The 26,558-nt window shown below is 37.2% G+C and overlaps 1 protein-coding gene across 5 annotated transcripts in view; it reads left to right on the top strand.

Annotated features, from left to right (window-relative positions):
• Positions 1-26,558, top strand: part of NEDD4 (NEDD4 E3 ubiquitin protein ligase) — a 124,452-nt gene that overhangs the window by 7,873 nt on the left and 90,021 nt on the right. For 2 of the 5 annotated variants that reach the window (XM_057722394.1, XM_057722399.1), the window contains exons 2-4: positions 6,149-6,222; positions 16,661-16,739; positions 16,842-16,880. In XM_057722394.1, coding sequence (XP_057578377.1) covers positions 6,149-6,222; positions 16,661-16,739; positions 16,842-16,880 — 192 coding nt within the window. Of the gene's footprint in view, positions 1-6,148; positions 6,223-16,660; positions 16,740-16,841; positions 16,881-20,393; positions 20,452-26,558 lie in introns of those variants that run through there. The other 3 variants (XM_057722395.1, XM_057722396.1, XM_057722398.1) reach the window with 3 other exon arrangements.

Below are 26,558 nucleotides of genomic sequence, written 5' to 3'. Positions count from 1 at the left end.
TGTACAGTGATTTTCAACAGCATGGGTAGTCAACAACCCAATTCAGATACAGAGCATTTTCATCACTCCAGAATGTTTCCTTGAGTCTTCCTCCACTCAGCTTCCCACCTTCGCTCAGGCAACTTTTTATTGCCATGAATTAGTTTTGCCTGTTCTGGAACTTCATAGAAATGAAATCATACAGTATGTACTTTTTTATGTCTGGCTTCTTTCATTTAATGTAATGTTTTTCAAAGTAATCATGTGGTTGTTTTGTATCAGTAGCTCACTCTTTTTATTGCTGAGTAGTATTCCATTGTATGGATTTATCAGATGTTTATCCATTCTGCCTTTGGTGGACTCTTCAATTGTTTCCAGGTTCTGGCAATTATGAACATTCATCTACAGATCTTTTTTGTGGAAATTATGTTTTCCACAAATATAGGATATCAACTTGATATGTTTCCTTCCAAACATGTTTTATGTATAAATAACCATATATACAATGCTATCATATTTAAAAGTAGTGTTAAGATGTAAGGTAAGATGAGCTTCTTTTTTGGCAAATTATATAGTACTGATTGAATAAAAAAGTTACAATTTTTAAAAGAAGAATACTCTTGCAACTGCATTAACTACAGCACCCTTTCTTATCCTCATGCTCTTTACCTGTGATTCTAAACTTTAGCGTCCTTCACAGTCACCTGCAGAGTTTGTTAAAACAGACTACTGGCCCCACCACAGGAGTGTCTGAGTCAATAGGTTCTGAAAATTTGAGTTTCTGAAAAATTCCCATGTAATGCTCATACTACTAGTGCAGGGAATACACTTTGAGAATCTCTACTCTCTCCTAAATCTAAGAATTCTGAGTGTTATAGTTTATCATGGTTATTACATCCAAAAACTCCTGGGGAATTTTAATCATGCACAGCAAATATAGCAATCATATATATGTTCCACTCTTACTGGAACAGTCCTGATTTAATTTAGTTTTCAATAAAGATGATCTAGCGCCGAGACCAGCTCGGCGACTGGAGGTGAGTGACGGGTGCCACAAGCTTGAAGAAGACACAGACACAGACTGAAGAGAAAAGTGGGACGGGGGGCTCAAGACCTCTTGGATCAAGAGCCCTGCTGACTCATCCCAGGTTGCTTTTATTGAGTTCCTGGGCTAACATTCTCAGGTTACACTCATAAACAAATCAAGGGCCTTACATGACTGAGGCAATTATCTTTGTTTACTTCCTGGGTCCGAGTTGAGCAGGTGTGGATTTGAGCTGGGCGTGGAGAGCAAAACAGCCCTGGGGGCAGGAGACCTCTCTCAGATATTGGGGGTCTGTGCCCCACCCGTGTTGGCCCCTCTGCGACTGTGCCTGTCTTAGGTTGTTCCTCCCTTGAGGAATCTTACCCGTCTCTGGCTAACCAGTCATCCTCCAGGGCCAAACAGGGTGATATAAGGAAGGCTCTATGCACCACCCCTGTTGGCCCCTCTGCGGCTGTGGCTGTCTTAGGTTGTTCCTCCTCTGAGAAATCTTACCCGTCTTTGGCTAACCAGCCATCCTTCAGGGCCAAACAGGGTGATATTAGTCTCCACGCCCCGCACCCTCAGTTCCTCCACTGCTCAAGCAGGACAGTCTGAATCCCATCGCTCGGGCCACATACTTCAACATTTTCAAGGTTTCAGAAAGGTTCCCGAATGTCTTCCCACAATCTAGTATTTATATTTTCATAAAATGTTTCAAGTAAATTTACACACCAGAGAAAGAAAACTACCATCAATCCACAGGTTCCAATATTTGATTTGGAAAATATGGTCATCATAAGTTATATAGCACTTGTTGCTTAAAAAAAAACAACCGAAAACCTGAGAAGGAAATCCCTCCTTCCCACCATAGCACTTTTTGTTACATAAATATTCAGTATGTATATTATTGTACTATGTAAATACAGTATTATTCACACCTGAACCATTGTACCATGTTTATAATTATTTATTGTACATTTTTTGTTTGCTTTCATTTTCTACACAGCTGTCACAAATTAAAGTGCAGTCTGAAAGCTTTAAAACTACTCAGTGTTCACACACACACACACACACACACACACACACACACACACACAACAAATGCTCTCCATTCCCTTTTCTGAGTTCTTGCTGGAGACAGCCTCTAGCTGTGTAGCATTCCATATGAACTGCTTGCACACTGCACCTGTTGTATAGCCATTATTTGCAGGGTTCCGTTTGCCAGCATTGTGAGAATTCTGTGTTGCATCCACTGTTTCCTTCATCTCTTGCCTTCCTCTTTCCTAATTTATTCCTTCATGTGCTGACATACATCCTCTATGTGAGTGAGTAACTACTGTTGACTAGAGCATTTCACAATACAGTTATCTGAACCTACCCTTTCATCGTGGGATTCTCACATACAGTGTTTACCTCCTGCTCCGCTCAGTTTCCTCAGAGAGGTCTTCCAGTCCTTTATTTGGTGGATATAGGTCAGGCAGCAAGTGTTCTTCGACCCAAGAAGAGAAGGGGCCCGGGAGCTCACTGTTTGTGCAAACTTCCCCTTGCTTTTAATTTGGTACTTTATTCCTACTTTCAGCTACTTCAGAAAGGTTTGTTGTTAATCAAGAATTTATTGGCCCCTACTGTGTGCCAAGTATTTTGCTGGGTTCTATAGAGGATACAAAGATAACAAAAAGATAAGTTTCTTGGGCTTCAAAATTTCACAATTTTAATAGTTGAGAAACACAGTTTATTGCCTCAAATACAAGATAGTATGTGGTAGATGCTACATAATTGAATCTCTAACATAGAGAAGGTAAATTCATGTCACGGCTTTTAGAAAAGATGGCATTTGTACTTTGAAGAAAGGATGGGAATTTTTTTTTAAATTTTATTTATTTATTAATTATTTTTGGGGGGGTACACCAAGTTCAATCATCTGTTTTTATACACATATCCCCGTATTCCCTCCCTTCCTTGACTCCCCCCCCTCGAGTTCCCCCCACCTTCCCCGCCCCAGTCCTCTAAGGCATCTTCCATCCTCGAGTTGGACTCCCTTAGGATGGGAATTTTTTAAGAAAAAAGGTTTTTAATTTATAACATGTAAAACCTTCATCATCTTATTATTTTAGTAGCTATTTTCATTGTTGCATATTTCTTTCTAATCTTTATCCATCTGCATCTATGTTTTTACAGAGTTATCACAGAATAGCATTCCGCAACCTGATCTTTCCAATTAACATTATAATTATTTTCTGTCATTAAATAATATTAATAATTACATTTTTAACGATCTCCAAAGAATCCTCTCAGATGATACAGGACTTTAACAGTGAGAGTGGAGGATGGGGAAGAATATCCTGGCCAAAGAGAATCCAGCTTGTATAAAAACTCAAGTAAACACAGGATACATCTTTTTCAGAAAGTAAACTGGTGGGGGTGGGCAACAGAAGGACGGGAGAAGGAGGAAGAGAGTAACAAAAATTCTCCAAGACCTCTGAGAGATGGAAAGACTTAAAGCTCTGCATTTCTTATTCTTGTTTTTTGGGGGTGTTGATGGAAAGTTAAGGAGTAGTTAATAGCTGTTTTCATGAATTGCAGAGAAAAATCTCAGCTCTTGGAAAGCTGTTTTTAATTAGTGAAGCTGCCTGCGTGGATAACACATTACCATTTTGTTTCTCCCCATCATTAAGAAAAGCCACACATCTTTGCCTGCAATTTGCAACCTTTCCCTTTTGTTTTCAAAAGTCAATAAAGCTTTCTTCTGAGTGGAAGGGGAAGAGTGCAGCTTTAGTGAAGAGCCCTGATCTGCTTGAGGATAATGTTTTGATTAAGGAAAAGATGTTTCATTTTTGTTTCTGTTTTACTCATTTGAGTACTATCCAGAATTCTGTTAATAATACTTTTAGTGTTAATGATTCTAAGGTTACTGAAGAGTTTGGTCTCTAGTTGTGACATGTATGTTCTTCTTCATTTTCAAAGATGATGTGAGATGTGATCTCTGCTTATAGATGTGATTAAGGAGACCAGTTTGGACAATTTTCTAGCATAAATTTATAAAATGAAGTTAAATGAATAGCAAATATGAAAATAAGTGGCATCTCTTATTTAATTTTCTGAAAGAATCTTAAATCAATGTAGCTTTACATCACTTAACCACAGCATCTAAAGTAAGTAGTTGTTATTTTTGTGGTGGAAAATGCAAGGATAAAGTTTAAAAGTTAAATGTGTCTGTGACTGTAATTTATCATCCCCTGAAATTGTTTTTCATTAATGCTTGCTACATTTTCCTCCAGGAGACTTCTGGGGCATAGTTTTAGTAGAGTCTAACATGGATGATTTTTAAATCAGGAGCTCCACAAATACGGATTAACTGTTTTAGAAGGATATGATAATTTCTTTCCTCAATTAAGGTCATGTACAAATCATAAACACTTGTCTGCATTTAGAAAAGATAAGATTATCAAATAACCTTATTTGCTGAGGGCACCTTTGTTTATACTTTACCACTTGAAAAAAATTGTACTTATTAATTGTCATCACAGGAAAAATTTTTGATTTTCAGAATCAGTCTTGGTGAGTAATAAAGTATAGCCACTTCCCAGTCAACAGGTATAGGAGAATTCAACTGTAGGGCCAATAGAATATTTTAATTGGCTCAATTGTTCAGTGACCTTACAGGGAAAAAAAGTAGTTCTGTAAATCGCTTCAGATTTTTGGAAATCAATCCCTGCAGAAAACTGAAATTTCAGTTTATGTTTTCCTCTCTGACTTTCAATTCTATCTTTATTTCTGATACTTGAGGACTTCTTACTTGCAAGATCAGCTGTGTATTTAATTATATTTGGTGATAAAGGAAAGTTATAAAATATCTAGCATCTCTAGTAAAGGATTTTTGTGTTAGCTGAGTTTGTCATCTGAGTTTTGGAGCTAATAGAGTATTTTTGTAATCATATTTATTCAGTGAAACCTCCAGGAATGAGGATGGTTCTAAGTATTTAGAAATGGAAGAAGATTGAAATAAATACCCTATGATAGATATATTTTCTCCCACCCAGATCTCTCCTCAGAAAGGAATATGACCTATTACTTACTGATGGAATAATTTTATTTTTTCTTAAATTTTTTAAACAGTTTTAAAGGGCTACTTTCCACTTACAGTTATTACAGAATATTGGCTATATTCCCTGTGGTGTACAATACCTCCTTGAGCCTATCTTACACCTCATAGTTTGTGCCTCACATTCCCCCAACTCCTGTGTTGCCCCTCCCTGCCTCTCCCCACTGGTAACCATTAGTTTGTTCCCTATATCTGAGTCCACTTTTTTTTTGTTTTATTCAGTAGTTTGTTGTATTTTTTTAGATTCCACACATATAAGTGATGTCATATAGTATTTGTCTTTCTCTATATGACTTATTTCACTTAGCATTCACTTAGCGTAATGCCCTGCAAGTCCGTCCATGTTGCTGCAAATGGCAAACGTTTCATTCTTTTTTATGGCTGAGTAGTATTCCATTGTGTGTGTGTGTGTGTGTGTGTGTGTGTGTGTGTGTGTGTGTGTGTGTACGTGTACACACCATGTCTTTTCTATTCGTTCATCTGGCTTTTCTTTGTAGATAATCAAGTCAGTTCAAATAACAGTATAGTTTTTATTTTCCTTTATATAGCTTTTTAAAAAAATTTATGTATGTATTTATTTATTTATTGGCTGCGTTGTGTCTTCATTGCTGCTTGTGGGCTTTCTCTAGTTGTGGCGAGTAGGGGGATACTCTTCATTGCAATGCTTGGGCTTCTCAGTGTGGTGGCTTCTCTTGTTGCAGAGCACGGGCTCTAGGCACACGGGCTTCAGTAGTTGTGGCTTGTGGGCTCTAGAGCAGAGCCTCAGTAGTTGTGGTGCACGGGCTTAGTTGCTCTGCAGCATGCGGGATCTTCCCAGACCAGGGATCAAACCTGTGTCCCCTGCATTGGCAGATAGATTCTTAACCGCTGTGCCACCAGTGGAGTCCCCCTTTATATAGCTTTTAATCAAATTAATTCCTGAAAAAGATTCTTCCAGTTAATTTTAATATCCTGTTACCTTATTTTATATATATATATAAAGATATGTATCTTAAATAAGTTATAAATTACATGAAAATAAAATATAAATTTTTGTCTTTTAGGAAAATTCCCGAATTGTGAGGGTAAAAGTTATAGCTGGAATAGGCCTTGCCAAAAAGGATATCTTGGGAGCTAGGTAAGTATAACAAGTTGTGTTGTAATTTTAAAACTTTGTATTTATTAATTAATTTTTTTCTAAACTTTGGTTAGATGAAAAATTGAGTAATATTATTAGTAAACTGTTACATGAGGTAGAATAATGTTTCCAGTGGGTGGTTTACTAAACTCCTTGATGTCTGAATTGCAGAGTTTGTGAACTTAGGGAAAGGTATAACTCAGAGTGGTAGTTATAAGATAGATTATTGAGTTCTGTTTCTGGGAATCAGTAAAATTCTAACAGATGAATCCTTGAGCAGATAACAACCATAAACCCTGAAATATTACGAAAGCAGCAAGTTAAAGGCAGTGGAGAGTGAACAGAGCAGGTAAAGTCTAGTGGAGAGTCCATGTTTAGAGGTGGGATGTTGCAGTGAGTGAGTCTCCAATTTTATGAATTAGTCTAAGGCCACGTGGCATCAGAATATGGAAAATTTGTAATATTCATGGCCTGGGAAATCAAGAGACTTAATCTGAAGAAAACATGATAATGGTGGGGATTCTGGAAAGGAAAGAACTGGAGAGGAGATTCCCAAACTATGTCTACTGACATTTCTTGCTGACCCTGAATCACACATGTTCAAAACAGCTGATCTGAAGACAAAAGCTCTGAACAGAGATCAGGGTTGCTGCCCAAGAAATAGAGCTTGTGGTTCTTGTCCAAATAAGATAATTAATTATATGATTAAAAAAAAATTCTCACCAAAGAGAAAGTACAGAATCCACAGTCTCCACAACTTAACATTTATAATGTCTAAGATATAATCCAAACCTATATAATCTATAAAAAAAAAAAAAAAACAGGAAAATGAAACACATTCTCAGGAGAGAGAAGAAGACATGCTCACAATAAGTCAAAAGCTTAGAAATCTCAGGAATAAAATAGAAACCATAAAAAATGAAAATTCTAGAACTGAAAAACATAATATTTGAAATTAAAATTCTTGGATGAAATTAACAATAGAATGGAGGTGAAGAAGAAGAATTAATTGAACTTAAAAATAGATCAATAGAAATTATTTCCTAATTGGAGATGAAAGAGGAAGAAGGATTAAAAATTTTTTTAAATGAACAGAGCCTCAGGGACTTATTAGATCATATCAGACAGTCTAACATACTTGCAGTTGGAGTCCTAGAAATAGAGGAGAGAGAATGAGGCAAAATGTTGTTTGAAGAAATAATGGCCAAATTGTTTCCAAATTTGATGAATGACACATTTACAGTATCAAAAAACACTAAGCAAGATAAACACTGAGAAGAACATACTGAGGCACGTAATAGTCAAGCTGTTGAAAACCAAGTATAAAGAAAAATTCTGACAGAAGAAACTCAGAAAATTACAGAGTACATACAAGGGACCTATAATTCAATTGAGTACTGACTTCTCACCAGAAACTAAAGAGGCCGGAACAAAATGAAACAATAGAATAACTGTCAGTCTGGAATTCTCTTCTGTATTCAGTGAAACTATGCTTCAGGATGATGACAAAATAACGTTTTCAGATAAAAGAAAACTATGAGACTTAGTCACTTGCAGACCTGTGCTATAATAAAGGCTAAAGGAACTTCTCCCAGCTAAAGAGGTAGATATCAGATGGAAACTCAGATCCTCAGAAAGGAACAAAGAGCATCAGAAATGGTAAATATCTGGAAATATACGAAAGACTTTTTTGCTCTTTTTATCATAATTTTTTAAAAAAAATATATGCCTGGGCTTCCGAGGTGGTGCAGTGGTTGAGAATCCGCCTGCCAAAGCAGGGGACACGGGTTCGATCCCTGCTCCAAGAAGATCCCACATGCTGCGGAGCAGCTAAGCCCGTGTGCCACAACTGTTGAGCTTGCGCTTTAGAGCCCGTGAGCCACAACTGTTGAGACCATGTGCTGCAACTACTGAAGCCCACGTGCCTAGAGCCCGTGCTCTGCAACAAGAGAAGCCACAGCAATGAGCCTGCGCACCACAACGAAGAGTAGCCCCCACTCACTGCAACTAAAAGGAAAGCCCACGCATAGCAAAAAAGACCCAACACAGCCAATAAAATAAATAAATAAAGTAAAAAAAATATGCCCGTTTATAGCACAACTTACTGTTTTGTATTGTCTCATAGATGGAATATATATAACAACTAAAGCATAAAGGACAGGGACGATATGCATTATGAACCTTTTTAGTAGAGTGTACTATATTCAGTGTAAGTGTAATAAAAAGTAAGGGGGGACTTCCTAGGTGGCTCAGTCGTTAAGAATCCGCCTGCCAATGCAGGGGACATGGGTTCAATCCCTGCCCCAGGAAGATACCACATGCCACGGAGCAACTAAGCCCGTGTGCCACAACTATTGAGCCTGCACTCTAGAGCCCGGGAACTACGACTGTTGAACCCATGTGCCACAACTACTGAAGCCCATTTGCCTAGAGCCCGTGCTCTACAACAAGAGAGGCCACCACAATGAGAAGCCTGCGCACCATAACGAAGAGTAGCCCCCTCTCGCTGCAACTAGAAAAAGCCCGTGTGCAGCAACGAAGACCCAACACAGCCAATAAAATAAATAAATAAATTTATTAAAAAAAAAAGTAAGGGGGTATGTATTGTAATACCTAGATAAGCCACTAAACCACTAAAAAATTATGTGAAGAATTATATATTAGAAAAGCAATAGAAATTTTAAAGTGAAATTCTTTTTTTTAAAATGCTATATATATATTTTTTTAATTTATTTATTTTTGGTGTTGGGTCTCGGTTGCTGCTCGCGGACTTTCTCTAGTTGCGGCGAGCAGGGGCTGCTCTTCGTTGGGGTGTGTAGGCTTCTCATTGCGATAGCTTCTCTTGTTGCAGAGCACTGGCTCTAGGTGCGTGGGCTTTAGTAGTTGTGGCAGGTGGGGTCAATAGTTGTGGCTCGTGGACTTTAGAGCACAGGCTCAGTAGTTGTGGCACACGGGCTTAGTTGCTCTGTGGCATGTGGTAGGTATCTTCCCGGACCAGGGCTCGAACCCATGTGCCCTGCATTGGCAAGTGAGTTCTTAACCACTGTGCCATAAGGGAAGTCCTTAAAATGAAATTTTTGAAAAAGTAAAATAGTTAAACAAAAGGCCAGGCAAAGAACAAATGATCAAGAAGGGAGAAAGAGAGAAAAAGGGGAGAGGGAAAAATAGAAAACAAGTAATAATTTGATACACCTAAATCTAATCATAACAATAATTACATTAAACATTAATGGACTAAGGTGAATATGAGGTAGACGTCATTAGAATGGATTAAAAAGAAGACCCAACTAAGTGCTGTCTATAAGTGATGCAAGACACAGCTAAGTTGAAAGAGAAGGGATGCATATGCCATACAAACAATAAGCATATGAACACTGAAGTGGATGTTTTAATATCTGATAAAATATATTTCAACACAAAAATTATTTCTAGATATTTCACAACAATGTAAAAATAAATTCATCAAGAAGATAAAACAATCATAAAGTTGTATGTTCCTGCCAACAGAACTTGAAAATATATGAAGCAAAACGTGACAGAATTAGAACGAGAGAGAAAAAATTCCACAATCATAGTTGGAGATATTAACTCTCAGCAGTTAATAAAATAACAAGTTAAAAAAAAAACAAAAACAGGAAGTTGAACAATATTATGAACCTCGACGCAAAGAACACTTCCTAACAACCACCAAATACACATTCTTTTCAAGTGCACTTGCTACATTCATATTATTTATTGATTGTTGCACAAATTTAGCAGCTTAGAAGAGCACATGTTTATTATCTCATAGTTTCTGTGGGTCACAAAGTTCCTGCATGGTTTAACTGGGTCCTCTGCTTCAAGGTCTTGAAAATCTGCAGTCAGGTATCAGCCAGGGCTGTGGTCTCATCTGAGGCTTGTCTGAGGAAGCATACATCTCCAAGTTCATGTGGTTGTTGGCAGCCTTCAATTCTTGCAGACTGCCAGATGGAGGGCTTCAGATTTTTACTGGCTGTCAGCTAGAGGCCACCCTAAGTTTCTTGTCACATGGCCTTCATATGACAGCTCACAGGATAGCAGCTTGCTTCTTCAGAGCTATCAAAGGAGAGAAAGTCTCCTAGCAAGATGGGTTACAATCTTTTGTAATGTAACCACATACATTTTGTCACTCTTGATGTAGCTATTGGTTAGAATACATAACTCTGCCCACGTTTATGAGCAGGGGAACACGAAAGACATGAACGTTAGGAGGTGGGGATAAAAGAAACCACCCTAGAGTCTGTCTGCTGTATTGTGCTGAGCCATAAAACAGGAAACCAAACACATGCAAATTTTACATTGTTTTCAAGGGCATATGGTGCGTTCACCAGTGTAGACGATGTGCAGGACCATAGGACAAGTCTCAGGAATTCTGAAAAGGTTGAAATCACATGGAGATGTTCTCTGATAAAAATGGAATTAAGTTAGAAACCAGTAATGTCCCAAATATTTGGAAATGAAACAGTACACTTTGTCTTATTTATAGGTCAAAGAAGGAATCACAAGAAAAATTAGAAAGCATTTTGGACTGAATGAAAATTAAAATATAGCAACATCAAAATTTGTGGGATACAGCTAAAGTATAAGAGGAAAGTTTATAGTTTTAAGATGCTTAACTTAGAAAAGGAGTAAGATCTAAATGAATGACTTGAGTTCTGAGATTAAGAATTCAGAAAAAGAAGAGCAAATTAATTCCAAAGTAAGTGGAAGGAAGAAAATAATGACAAGGGCAGAAATTAGTGAAATAGAAAATGGACAATAATAGGGAAAAATCATTGAAATGAAAAGCTTGTTCCTTGAAGAGGTCAATAAAAACTTTAAACTTCAATCTAGATTGATCAAGAGCAAAAAAAGACAGAAGGTCCAAATTACCGTAATGAGGATAAAAGCAGAGGCATTGCTCTAGATCCTGTGGAAATGAAAAAGACAAAAAGGGAACACTGTGCACAACCTCTTGCCAGTAAAGAATCAGGCACAGCTTAGATGAAGTAGACAAAATGCTTGAAAGACAGAAATTACCAAAATTAATCACAGAAGAAATAGAAAACTTCAACAGCCCTGTACTGAACAGTATATAACAATATATGACCAGGTGGGATTTTTCCTAGAATATAAGATTTGTTTAACATTTAAAAAAAGTTAACCACTGTAAATCATCACATTAATATAGTACAGAAGTTAAAAATGCATGATCATTTCAGTAGGTGTAGAAGGTGCATTTGTCAACATTCAACAGCCTTTTATGATAAAACCTCTCAACAAACTAATAATAAAATGCAGTTAGTTTAACATCTGAAAAATTAATCAATGTAATATACCATGTTAATAGAATAAAAGAAAAAGATGAGCATTTAAATAAAAATAGAAAAAGCATCTGACAAAATTCAGTACCCATTCGTGATAGAAACTCTTAGCAAACTAGAGATAGATGGGAGTTCTAGACGTGTTTAAGGTTTTTCTGTGAGAAAAACAATAGCTAACATCACGCCCAGTGATGACAGCCTGAATGCTTTCTACTTAAACTCAGGAATAAGAAAGGTTGTCTGCTCTCACATTCAGTTCAGCACTGTACTGGATATCCTAGCCATGTAATACAACTAGGAAAAGAAAAAAAATGATACAGACTGAAAAGGAAGAAACTGTTTTTATTTACAGGCAGTCTGATCATGTACATGGAAAACCCTAAGGAATCTACAAAGACGCTGCTAGAACTAAAATACAAGGCCACAAGATATAAAGCCAGTATACCAAAATTAGTCATATTGTTATATCCTATCAATTAATAAACAATTGGAAAATGAATTTTTAAAATCTGTTTACAATAGTGTAAAAATTAAAAACTTAGAGATAAACTTAACAAAAGATTTGCAAGCACTGTACACTGAAAACTATAAAACATTGCTGAGGGAAACTGAAGATCTAAATCAATGGATAAATATTGTGATGTTCTTGGATTGGAAGATTCATTATTGTTAGAATTGCATATCTCTCCAAATTGAATGGATTTGGCTGAGCCCCAGTCAAAATCCAAGCAGGTTTGTTTTGTTTGTTTGGTTTGGTTTGGTTTGGAGAAATGGATAAGCTGATTCCAATATTGTTATGGAGAGTCAAAGGACATAGAATAGCTAAAACAATTTTGATAAAGAAGAACATAAGTGGAGAACTTATGCTACATGATTTTAAGACTTTCTATACAGCTATAGGTGATCAAGACAAAGTAGCGTTGGAATAAGAATAGATATATTGTTCACTGGACTAGAATAAAGAGTGTGAAGTACACACACTCCCACACGCACATACATATAAACATGTATATGGTCAGTTGCTTTAAGCATTACAGTAGTTTAAGAGAAAGGATAGTCTTTTAGGTACATGATACTAGAACAATTGGTTATCTGTATGGAACAAAATGAAGCTCTTTCCTTATCACACATAATATAGAAAATTAATAAAAGCTAAAATTAATAAACTTCTAGAAGAATACATAGGAGAAAATATTTGCTCTGCTGAGTTACACAAACATTTCTTGAATGGGACTCAAAAAATATGAACCATAAAATTTAGAAAGAAAAATGTTGAAACAGACTTCATCAGAATTAAAAACTTTTGTTGTTTGAAAGACACAGTTAAGAAAAGGAAAAGGCAAGCCACAGATTAGGAGAAGATGTTTTCAGAACATATATCTGACAAAGGCCTTTAATCCACAGTATGTAACGACCTCTTATAACTCAATAATAATATGACAAAATGGCCAATTAAAAATAGGCAAAACTCTGAACAGACATTGTCTGTGGACTATCCAGGTGGAATTGTCTAGCTGGGTGGTGAAATCAGGAATATATATTTACACTTACATTTTATATTTATATTTGAGAGTATATAGTTAGTTGTTAAAACCATGGATGAGATTGTGAAGGAAATATGTAGAGAGAACAATAGGGAGAACCAGAAGGGACTTGTGTCATGAAAGCCAAATGAGATGAGTTTCAAAGAGAAAATAGTCAGTAGTATCAAACATACAGAGGACCAGCAAAATAAGTGCATAGAAAGTGTCCATTGTTTTAGCAAGATTGGTGACTTTTCGAGGAATGGGTCTGAAGGAAAGAGGTGGAAACCAGATTATAGGGCTGTGAAGAGCACTGGGAGTTGAGGAAATGAAGAAAGGGAGGTCGTATGCTACCTGATTAAGAGCAGGGCCTCTGGAGCCAGGTGCTTGAGTTCCAGGCCTCACTCTTCTGCTTCCTAGCTGTGTGATCTGGGATGAGTTGACTTATCTTTCTGTAAAATAGAGATAATAATCATATCTACCTCATAGGTCATTATAAGGATTCCAAAAGTTAATATATATAAACTGTTTAGAACAGTGCCTGGCACAGAGTAATTGCTATATAAGTGTTAGTTGTTGGTGTTATTACTATTACAGATTATTCTCTTGGAAAGTTTGATTGAGACAGAAAGAAAAAAATCTAGTTTGCTTTGCTGGAGGCAGGAAGGAGAGTCAAGGAGTGGGGATACAAAGTTAATGCAGAGATATTTAAGTAGCAGGATACAAAATTAATGCAGAGAAATCTCTTGCATTCCTATACACTAACAATGAAAGATCAGAAAGAGAAATTAAAGAAACACTCCCATTTACCACTACAACAAAAAGAATAAAATACCTAGGAATAAACCTGCCTAAGGAGGCAACACACTTGTATGCAGAAAACTGTAAGACACTGGTGAAAGAAATCAGAGATGATACAAACAGATGGAGAGATATATCGTGTTCTTGGATTGGAATAATCAACATTGTGAAAATGACTATACTACCCAAAGCAATCTATAGATTCAGGGCAATCACTATCAAACTACCAATGGCATTTTTCACAGAACTAGAACAAAATATTTTACAGTTTGTATGGAAATACAAAAGATCCCGAATAGCCAAAGCAATCTTGAGAGAAAAAATGGAGCTGGAGGAATCAGACTCCCTGACTTCAGACTACACTACAAAGCTACAGTAATCAAGACAATATGGTACTGGCACAAAAACAGAAATATAGACCACAGGGAACAGGATAGAAAGCCCAGAGATAAACCCACGCACATATGGTCACCTTATCTTTGACAAAGGAGGCAAGAATATACAATGGAGAAAAGATAGCCTCTTCCATAAGTGGTGCTGGGGAAACTGGACAGCTACATGTAAAAGAATGAAATTAGAACACTTCCTGACACCATACACAAAAATAAACTCAAAATGGATTAAAGACCTGAATATAAGGCAAGACACCATAAAACCCCTAGAGGAAAACATAGGCAAAACGCTCTATGACATAAATCACAGCAAGATCCTTTTTGACTCACCTCCTGCAGTAATGGAAATAAAACCAAAAATAAACAAATGGGACCTAATGAAACTTAAATGCTTTTGCACAACAAAGGAAGCCATAAACAAGAAGAAAAGACAACCCTCAGAATGGGAGAAAATACTTGCAAACAAAGCAACTGACAAAGGATTAATCTCTAAAATATACAAGCAGCTCATGCAGCTCAATATCAAAAAAACAAACAATCCAATCCAGAAATGGGTGGAAGACCTAAATAGACATTTCTCCAAAGAAGACATACAGATGGCCAAGAAGTACATGAGAAGATGCTCAACATCACTAATTATTAGAGAAATGCAAATCAAAACTACAATGAGGTACCACCTCACACCAGTCAGAATGGCCATCATCAAAAAATCTAGAAACAATAAATGCTGGAGAGGGGGTGGAGAAAAGGTGACCCTCCTGCACTGTTGGTGGGAATGTAAATTGATACAGCAACTATGGAAAACAGTATGGAGATTCCTTAAAAAATTAAAAATAGAACTACCATATGACCCAGCGATCCTACTGGGCATGTACCCTGAGAAAACTGTAATTCAAAAAGACACATGTATGACAGTGTTCATTGCAGCACTATTTACAGTAGCCAGGACATGGAAGCAACCTAAATGTCCATTGACAGATGAATGGATAAAGAAAATGTGGTACATATATACAATGGAATACTACTCATCCATAAAAAGAAACAAAATTGAGTTATTTGTAGTGAGGTGGAGGGACCTAGAGTCTGTTACACAGAGTAAAGTAAGTCAGAAAGAGAAAAACAAATACCATATGCTAATGCATATATATGGAATCTAGAAAAATGGTACTGATGAACCTAGTGACAGGGCAAGAATAAAGACACAGATGTAGAGAATGGACTTGAGGACATGCAGGGGGAAGGGAGGCTGGGACATAGTGAGAGAGTAGCATCAGCATATATACCCTACCAATTGTAAAATAGATAGCTAGTGGGAAGCTGCTGCATAACACAGGGAGATTGGCTTGGTGCTTTGTGATGACCTAGAGGGATGGGATAGGGAGGGTGGGAGGGAGGCTTAAGAGGGAGGGGTATGAGTATATATATATAAATATAGCTGATTCACTTTGTTGTACAGTAGAAACTAACACGGCATTGGAAAGCAATTATACTCCAATAAAGATGTATTTAAAAAATAAAATAAATGGATATTTCACAGTGAAAAAAATAACATTCATACAACTAAAAAAACCTAGGTCAAGGAAAAGCTGAAGATATAAAAGGGGGAAGTCAAAATAGATGATGCAAGGTTGTGGAGGAAGTGGGAGGAAACTGGAGAAGGGTGATTGGGTGAAATACCTGAATCACTGAGGTTAGTGGTGGGATGGGCTCTGATGAATACCAGGATGTTGAGAATATTCTGATGACTTTGATTTTTGTCAATTAAAGTAAGAGGTAAGGTTGTATGAGGAAATGGGGGGAGGGAGTTGGTGGTGGAGAATGGTGGGTACTTGGGATCCCCAAGGGAAATGGGAGAAATTTGACCACGGACAAGTAAAATGTCTAAAGTATTTTGCTTTGCAAACATAAGTATCACAAGGTTTTCCTTCTCCATATCTCTTTGTACAAGAGATTACGTGACACATAATTATTTTGAACTGATCCACTTTGCCTTTATTTTGTAAAAAGAGTTTATACCCATGAAATAACTCGAAACAACCTGAGGTCTTACAAAGCTATTCTTGAGAATCATTGAATTAAATTTCTTAACCCAAAAGAAGAAGGCATACAATAAAAATCAAACAAAATTTCAGAAATCTTAAGAAGAGGTTGAAAGTCATTAAATTGTAATTAAAAGGTTTTCTTTCTAATTCTTTTGTGTATTTCACTAACATGGTATTTCAGCTTTTTAACAAGATGCAAAGATTACTATAATTACTTACCCCTGCCTAAGGAACCCTTACTTTGAGTGTAGGAAATAATTGTAGAAATTGTTAACAGGGAAAATTCTGTGATTTTTATAGTTTGAGTAACCTGAGTTTGGGAATAAGCAACAATTAACTTTTTTTTTTTATTTTAACAGTGATCCTTATGTGAGAGTGACGTTATATGACCCAATGAATGGAGTTTTTACAAGTGTGCAAACTAAAACCATTAAAAAGGTTAGACCTAGCAGGATTCAAAATTTTTAAAAATCTACTTTGTTTTATTTTTATATGACAGAATATTAAAAAGTTAATTATACTATGTTTATTGTCTTTTAGACTTTGAATCCAAAATGGAATGAAGAAGTATTATTCAGAGTAAGTATGCATTTTATTTCATTATAACAGCAAAGATTTTTCTCAGTAAATTAGAATGATAAGTTCTCACTTATAATATTCTAAAATGTATCTTATAAGAATTTGTAAAAATTTAAAAGAGTTAAGTCTAGGTATCCCCATGATGACATGGCCCTGGAACCATTTATCTTATAATGAAAAACATATGTAAGGTAATGAAGAGGTAAAAGAGGTAAAGGGTGATTGTAAACCTGGAGTTATCTTATTCTAATTTAATTCTGATTTAGAGAACAGTCTTATTCCAGTTTGCAGATTTTGATGTTTTCCCTTCAAGATAGTGCAATATTTGTGTCTCTCCAGTCATGTTAAATACACTGATCCAGACAAGAGCTGATGAAGGCCTACCAAAAATTGGATACATTTCTTCTTATACACCCTTCATTTGCATTCCTGCCTTCCTCCTCACCCCGTCTCACTATCCCATGAGAGCAAACTCCAATCAGCACTTATTTCAGGTTCCCAGGAGGGCCCTCAAACTGACAATGACATATTATGTGTACAGGAACAATGATTCATATAACTGTGGATTTCTCATCAGAAACTGTGATGAAACCGCATAATTAAGATAGCAAAGAAAAAAGAACAGTCAACTCCAAATTCTATATCTAACAAAAATATCCTTCAGGAATGTCAGTGTAATAAAGGTATTCTAAGCTAAGGAAAAATAAGAGAATTATACTTGGAAAACTAAATACTCTTCTCTCAGTAACTGGTAGAATAAGTAGGCAAAAAATTCAGTAAAGATATAGAAGTTCTGAACAACACTATCAAATCAGTTTTATTTAATTGACATTTATAGACTCTCCACCCAACAAGAACAGAACACATGGTCTTTAAAATTGCACATGGAATATCTACTGAGTAGGCTGGGCCAAAACCCAAACCTCAACAATATAAAAAGAATTTAAATCATGCAAAGTATGGTCTCTGACTGTAATGGAATTAAAGTATGAATTAGTAACACAGAAATATCTAAAAAATCCCCAAATATTTGGAAGTTAAACAACATACTTCTAAATAATCCATGAGTCAAATAAGAATTCTCAAGGGGAATTAGAAAATATTTTAACAGAATGAAATAAAAATACAGCATCAAACATCAAAGCAGATGTTGTATATATACACAGTGGAATACTACTCAGCCATAAAAAAGAATGAAATAATGCCATTTGCAGCAACATGGATGGACCTAGAGATTATCATAGTAAGTGAAGTAAGCCAGAAAGAGAAAAACAAATACCATATGACATCACTTATATGTGGAATCTAAAATATGACACAAACTTATTTATGAAACAGAAACAGACTCAAAGACATAGAAAACAAACTTATAGTTATCAAAGGGAAAAGAGTGTGGAAGAGGGATAAAGTAGGAGTTTGGGATTAGCATATACAAACTACTATATATAAAATAGGTAAACAACAAGGTCCTACTATATAGCACAGGGAACTATGAGAGTAAGTCAAAAATTATCTGCACTCTGGCTGCAGAATTTACTTTAATTAACTTTTAGAAAAGATAAATACATCATTTTTCAACATACTTTCCTTGCTTTTCAGTACACTTTGTCTATCTGTCAATAAGCTTTCATATTCCCTCATTATAAAATGTTTTAGGCTAAACTGTGAGCCACAAATGCACCACTGTCTTCACTTCATCAGAAGTGAATCTTCATCCTCGCAGGGCTGCTTTCAGGGGACCAAACAGGTGAAAGTCTGATGGAGCAAGGTCAGGTAGATAGGGAGGATGCTTTAACACCTCAAAACGAAGTTTTTGCAGAGTGTCGACAGTGTGGGCCAAAGTGTGGGGACGTGCATTGTCATGCAAGATCACAATGCCTTTGGATAGCAGTCCTCTGCATTTAATTCCAATTTTAGGCTTCAGCACAAACTTTTAAAATCCTAAATCTGTCGTAGATTATTTCATAGCAGAGCCATGGCTGATTTGCAAATGATTTGCCACATAATCCACTGTCATTCATCTATTCGACAGGATCATTTCACTTGTACGCTCAATGTTGTCATCAGCCATGGACGTGGACGGGCGTCTGGCTCCTTCTTGATGGCTAACACTTGTGCGACCTTCCTTGAACTTCTCTATCCATTCATACACACTTCTTCGCAACAAAACACTTTCTCCATACTGCACACAAAGTCTTCGATAAATAATGGCACCAGGTACACCCTCAGACCACAAAAAAACAAATTACTGCACACTGCTCTTCTTTCATGCAAATCACGAGTGGGGCATCCATTTTTACTCCCACCGCAGTTACAAATGAACTGATGTAACATGTTCACACTTGCACAGCAGTGACTGGGGAGACAGTAGCCTTGAATGGAAAGCGCTGATAAGACAGTGCTGCCAACAGAAGTTGAATATAACTGGAGTGTGGATATACTCACCCTCGTGTATTCAGTATCCTGTAATAAAACATAATGTAAAAGAATATGAAAAAGAAAAAAATATATATATCTGAATCACTTTGCTGTACACCAGAACTAATACAACATTGTAAATCAACTATACTTCAGTTAAAAAAAAATCAAAATTTGTAGGATGCAGCTAAAACAGTGCTTAGAGAAAAATATATAGCATTAAATTATATTAGAAAAGAAGAAAGTTCTTCAACCATTAATCTACGATTCCACCTGAAGAAACTAGAAAGTAGCATCATTACAGAACCGACAGACATTAAATGGATTATAAGGGATATTATGAACAATTCTGTGCCCATAAATTCAATAACTTAGATGAAATGGACCAATTCCTTTAAAGACATATCCTACTAAAACTTTAATAAGAAATAAATTACTTGAAAATTTCTATATCTCTTAAAGAAATTGCATTTGAAGTTAAAAACCATCCAACAAAGAAAAGTTTGAGCCCAGGAAGGTCTACTGGTTGAATTCTGCATTTAAGGAATAAATAATTCCAATTCTATGCAATGTTTTACTAAAACTAGAAGAGGAAGGAACATTTCCCAATTCATTGATGAGACCAGCATTATTCTGATACCAAAACCATACCTAAGACTTCATAAGAAAATTAAACTGCAGACCATTAACCCTCATGATCATAGCCGTTCTGTGGTATGTTTATTAAATTGGGTGCCTTCCATTCTGAAAGGGCCAGTAGTTTTTCCTCAAATTACTTATGGACATGGGTTTGCCTCTCCTGTCTGCAAAACCTCAGCCAGCACAATTATCTGGAGGCTTACAGAATTTTTGTGCATAGGTATGGAATCCATGCAACATTTCATCCTTCCAGGAAACCCAGTTCACAGAGAAGGAGGTGCAGGAATGAGCCCATGACCATGGGACCCATTGGTCACAGCATCTACCACACCCTCCAGAAGCAGGCAGAGCCTCATAGAGCACTGGAGTAGCCTACTGAAGGCACAACCGAAGCATCGATATGGAGGCAATACTGTGTAAAGATGGGGTCCCAGTTTAATCATTAAACCAAAGACCTCAATATGCAGCTGTGTTCACAATGGAAAGTATACGTGGTCCAGGAACAAAGGAATAGGTAGGAGTGGCCTCACTTACCATCATTTCCAAAGACCCACTGGAGTACTGTGCATTTCCTGTCCCTGGAACTATGGGCTCTGCTGAGTTAGAGGCCCAAGTCCCCAAAGGGAGCACACTTTCTAGGGGACATATCAAGGGTCCCATTGAATCACAGTCTACACCTCCTGCCAGGGCAGTCTGGACTCCTTGTATCCAGAGACCAGCAGGTGATGGAGGCTATTATCTGGTTTCTACCGGGACCAGATTGGAGAATTAAATGAGCATATTATAGGAACCACTCATAACCTTTAGGTCTTCAATAGTGGTACAAATCTATGACTCCCACTAGGTTGCAATATTTTTGTTTGTTTTTGAAACAGCTTTATTAAGATGTGATTAACATAACATACAATTCACCCACTCAATATACAATTCAGTGGTTTTTAGTATATTCACAGAGTTGTTCAACGATCACCAACATCAATTTTAGAACATTTTCATCACCCCAGAAATAAACCTCATACCCACCATCTGTCACTCCTCATTTTCCCCCAGGATCTGTCCCTCTTCCCAAGCAACCTCCAATCTACTTTCAGTCTCTCAAAGAGATTTGCCAATTTTGACATTTCATATAAATGGTATCATATAATATGTGGTCCTTTGCATCTGGCTTCTTTCACTAAATGTAATGTTTTCAAGGTTCAGTCATGTTATAGGATGTATCAGTACTTAATTTCTTTTTATTGCCAAATTATATTGCATTTTGTGGATAACCATACTTTATCCCTGCATCAGTTGGATATCTGAATTGTTTCCACTTTGTAAGTATTATGATTAATGGTGCTATGAACGTTTGTATACAAGTTTTTGTGTGGACATATATTTTCGTTTGGGGGGTGCATACATAGGAGTGGGATTGCTGGATCAAATGAGGAACTGCCAAACTGTTTTCCAAAGTGACTTTACCATTTTACGTTCCCACTAATAGAGTATGAGAATTCTCACTTCTCCACATCCTTGACAGCTTTTGCTATTATCTGACTTTATCACAGCCCTCCTAGTGGGTGTGAAATGGTATCTTATTGTGGTTTTGGTCTGCACTTCCCTGATGGTAATGATGTTGTGCATCTTTTCATGAGTTTGTTGCCCAGTTGTATTATATTTTCTTTGGAGAAATGTCTAGTCAGATCCTTTGCCATGTAATTTGTCTTTTTGTTATTGAGTTGTCATTGTTCTTTATATTTATAGATACAAGTCCCTTGTCAGATACATGGTTTGCAAAAATTTTCTCCCATTCTGTGGGTTTTTTGAATTTATTGATAATGTCTTTTGAAGCACAGAAGTTTTTAATTTTGATGGTGTTCAGTTTCTCTTTCCTTCTGTCCCTTGTGCTTTTGTTGTCTTATCTAATCAATATTGTTTTAGATTTACTGTCTTCGCCAGAGGGAGGGCAGTTTCAGAGGCTTCCACTTGGCCTTCTTGCTATGATAGCTCTTATCCCACAAGCCAAGGATTCAGTGTGGTAGAGATAGTGAGAAGATCCAGCTTCCAGTATGTCAGTCCCAAATGCACACTTGAAAACCAAAGACATGACTACTGGGTGTATCCGCAGAAGCAGTGAACTCAGTATAAGCTGAACATGAGCCAGGACTCCCTTTGTTATCTGATCCCTGTAAGTTCTTGCTTTAATATGAAAGCCATAGGAATGCTTTGCATTTCTGTCTCCAGAAGTCCACAATATGCCTGATTATTCTCTTCCCCCAATGTCTAATCACCCACAGACGTGGCCATAGTCCGTGTGGAGGAGGAAGGGAAGAAGCACTACAGTACACACTTTCAGCAGTGGTGCAGAGGCCTTCCTCCTGTGGACTAGGTGGTTTCTTCAGCCAGTGGGCTTTGGATCGAAAAATTGGCCCAGGTTGGGGAACCGGATGAGGGGTTGTGACTTTTGTTTTAATTGGGGCAATTGTCCTTAGCCACCTGCTTCTCCGCTCTTCCTTCTTGTCACTGTGGATGCTAAGCAGCACTTTTGTTGGTCACCTGCCTATTCGGCCCCTGGGGCACCAGCGCTCTGTACTCTGCTGGTCAAGTCAGCTTCACTGCCCCTCTTACCTGGCTGGTCATTACAGTAATTATAACCCCCTTGACTGTGGCAGTGACATGCCACTGGCTGGCCTCTATTACTGGAGAAAGGATCATCCCCGTGTACGGCTATTAAGGAGCCCAGCTCTGCGACCACCTCTCCTACCATCAGTCCTGGCATGCAGACGAGAGCCACGACTGTACTTCTGGGTGATTCTGCTGCCCCTCTCACCTGCAAACACCTGATGACTGTGGTTCATGCTGGCCTCTGGGCCTTCTAATGGAACATAAGCATCTGGTAGGTATTTTCTCCATATGTCTGTGTGTGTGTGTGTGTGTGTGTGTGTGTGTGTGCGCACGTGCGTGTTTTAATTCCAGCATGGTAGCTTCCCTTGGTGTTTTTATTCCTTCCCCTACCAGATGCCAGGGTAACTCAGGCATTTCTACTTGGCTCATTATTTTTTCGAGCTTCTAGGATCCACTCTAGCAGCAACTTTGCCTCATCTTATGGGGTCCTTGACAGGATGTTCAGTCCCTTGTCCTAAGAAAGTGCCTCCATGTCAATGAATTCTTGCTTATTCAGTCTTGTTTCTGCCCCCTGATCAATCATAGTCCTAGGGGTATTCCTCTGGCTCCTGCCAGGACATGCTGTTTAACTCTTGAAGCTTCTTCCAGATGTAATTGCCTTCATGCTATATCAGGCCCAGCTGGGTTATGTTGGAATTTAACACTGGTTATTATCATGATAACCAGGGGAGAAGTGGGGGCAACTCCTGAGGATAGAGTCTGGGGGGAGCAGCCTTTACAGTGCATTCCTGCATGTGGGAAATGCCAGCTTATCACAGAGGGATGAGATCCTCAACTCTGAAAGCTCGGAGGGTGCAGGGACCTGCAGAACCTAAATCCTCAGGAGCGTGCACTCAGATCCTCCTGTCCCACACGTCAGGGTCCCAGGTTTTCCCAGCCAGGGCCCTGACATTAACAGAATAGACCCACGGTAACTGGGCATTTAAATGTCTCTGAGCTCTGCAACCCTGTCAGCTGTGTCTGCTCCTCAGTTTGTCCTCTTTTCCACTTCAGGAGGTGCAGACCTCTTTATAAACTACCAAAGAGGCCCTCTGTCTCTCACATTTAACCTTCTGCTTTTGTTAACTGCTCTTATTTTCTCATTGTCTGTCTGTAAGTCATCAATAGTAATAACTAGCCAACTTCATTGTCCTTGTAGACATTGTTCTTCCCTTACCTTTCAAGTGCCTTAAACATCAAACTGGCAAGGGTTTCTCCTTCCAGCAGGACATTTCCCTAGGACACCACTGGAGAATTCTTTAGGAATTGGACCACCATCTTCTGCCAGGGACTGTATGTGTCCCACATTCTGCTAAGGATGGGGAGATGAGAATAGACTAGTTCTAAATCCCCACTACTCATACCATCTGTGTTGGTTTGGGCCCTCTAAGAAACAGACACCGAGATGGAATTAGATATGCAGGAGGTTTATTGGGGAAGCACTTGTGAGGGTTAGACAGGGAAGACACACAGATGGGAAGAGCCTTCTCGTGATTCAGGCTACACACCTGCGCAAGGAGAGAGGTGAAAGGATTGGGTAGGAAGAGCCTCACACTGCAGCACTGTTTTGAGAAAGTCTCATCCAAGCTGATGGAGAGTTTCCCAGCAAAAGTTTTCTGTTAGAGAAGTCCTGTGTTGGTCAAGAGGGCTGGGCTCTAGAATTCTTGCTGTGCCCGGTCTTTCAGAGCAAGGAAAGAGAATCCAGTGGGTAGATTCAAAGGTGCATGGTCAGCTGGGGCTGCCAATCAACTGTGCAGGTTCTCCTGAGAGAGATCTGAAAGTGATTCAAGTGGCTCAGCTCTCTTATAATTGCAGCCTTTAAGGATGCATATTGTACTCCTTAGAGCTGTCACTAAGACATTAAAATGAAAAATTATAGTTGAAAGTCCCTTAAAGGAAATAAAATGGAGTACCAAGAAATACTCAATAATTTTTTTAAAAGATGTAAGGGAGAAAAAGTAATAAAAAATAGAAAAGAAATAGATGATAACAAACCATAGAGCAAACCATCTCAGTAATTACAAAAAAGCGAGATTCAACTATGTGCTGTTTACAGGACACACGTTTTGAGTATAGAGACACAGACAGGTTAAAAGTAGAATACAGAAAAAGTTATACCAGCACTAAGCCAAACAAACCAATACCCTAATATGGCTGTATTATAATTATATGAAGTAGACTTCAGGATAAAAGTATTGGCAGAGAGATTTCATGATCATAAAAACATTTACTCATCAAGAAGACATACAACCCTATGAATACTCCTGAGGAAAGAACTTCAAAATTATGAAGGAAAAATGGACGGAACTAACTAGAGAAATAAAACCAGAATAAAGATTTTATCATTCCTCTCTCAATAATTGATAAAACAACTAGACCAAAAAACAAAAATCCAGTAAGTACGTAAAAGATTTGAACACTATCAGTCAACTTAATGTGATATGTACAAAACACTATATCTGATACAGCGTACCTGGGAGATACTGTGGATTCGGTTCCAGACCACCACAATAAAGTGAGTCACACAATTTTTTTTGGTTTCCCAGTGCACATAAAAGTTATGTCTACACTATAGTGTGGTCTGCTTAGTGTGCAGTAGCATTATGTCTAAAAAAATATATGCATACCTTAATTTAAAAATACTTTATTGCTAAAAAATGCTAACCATCATCTGAGCCTTGAGCAAGTCATAATCTTTTTGCAATAGTAACATCAGAGATCACTGATCACAGATACCATAACAGATATAATAATAATGAAAATTTTTGAAATACTGTGAGGGTTGTTAAAGTGTGACAGAGACACAAAGTGAGCAAATGCTATTGGAAAAATGGTGCCAATAAATTCACTCGACACAGGTTTGGCACAGACCTTCAATTTGTAAAAAATGCAGTATCTGTGAAACAGTATATAACAAAGTATGCCTGAACCTGAAGAATATGTGTTCTTTTTATATGTCCATGGGACATTCACCAAGATAGACCATATATTGGGCCATAAAACAAGTCTGAATATGTTTAAAAGGCTTGAAATTCTATAGGCTATGTTCTCTGATTAAAACAACCTTTAAATAGAATTCTGGAATGTATATCTGGGAAATATATATGTATATCTGGATATGTCAGTGTATCTCAAAAATCCATAAATATTTGGAAATTAAACAACGTATTTTAAATAAGCCACGATCAGAAAGGAAATCATAAAGAAAATTAGAAATCATTTTAACTGATTGATAATTAAAGCATAACGTCAGAATATGGGATGAGATGACTCAGTGCTTCGAAATGCATATCTTTATATGCTTATATACAAAAGAAAAAGGATTTAAAATCAATGATCTGAGTTTCTACCTTAAGCAAAAAATAAAAAGTAGAGGGAAGGAAATAAGAATGGAAATCAGTAAAATAGAAAATGGATAAAAAGTAGAGAAAATATATGAAACTAAAAGTGGTTCTTTGAAAAGATTAATAAAATTGCTAAAGCATAGCAAGCCCCAATAAGAGAAAAAGAAAACTCAAATGACCAAAATCAGGGATGAAAGGAATATCAAAGTGTGGGTAGAAATAGATAATATGAATATCTGTTAGAAGAATTAAAATTGTAATTAAAATTTTTAAATTTTTAATTTAAAACTGTAATTAAAAATCTTCCCATTATTTTTTATGATCTTGATTTCCTTTTAGAAAGGATACATGAAAGTCGGTACTACTCTTCAGTTAGAGATGTTACCACAAAAATAAGAAAGAAGGCCATTTGTAAATGATAAACCAGGCTCAGTACTCCACTGCATTTTACTCATTGTTTCTTTTACCATAATTTCACTGTTGCCAAATGTTCTAGGCAGTATTACTTTATTCTGGGATCATAAGCCTTACATTTATTTTAATCAGAAATTTGTAAATTTATTGCCAAGATAACTAGATAAATTTGTGTGGATCAATGCTGATTCACCACAGCTAGATATAGAACTGGAAACAC

Source organism: Hippopotamus amphibius, chromosome 2 (assembly GCF_030028045.1).
Source record: "Hippopotamus amphibius kiboko isolate mHipAmp2 chromosome 2, mHipAmp2.hap2, whole genome shotgun sequence".
In the NCBI taxonomy this organism is placed as follows: domain Eukaryota; kingdom Metazoa; phylum Chordata; class Mammalia; order Artiodactyla; family Hippopotamidae; genus Hippopotamus; species Hippopotamus amphibius.
Note: the sequence above shows the minus strand (reverse complement) of the source record. Positions and strands in the feature narration are given on the sequence as shown.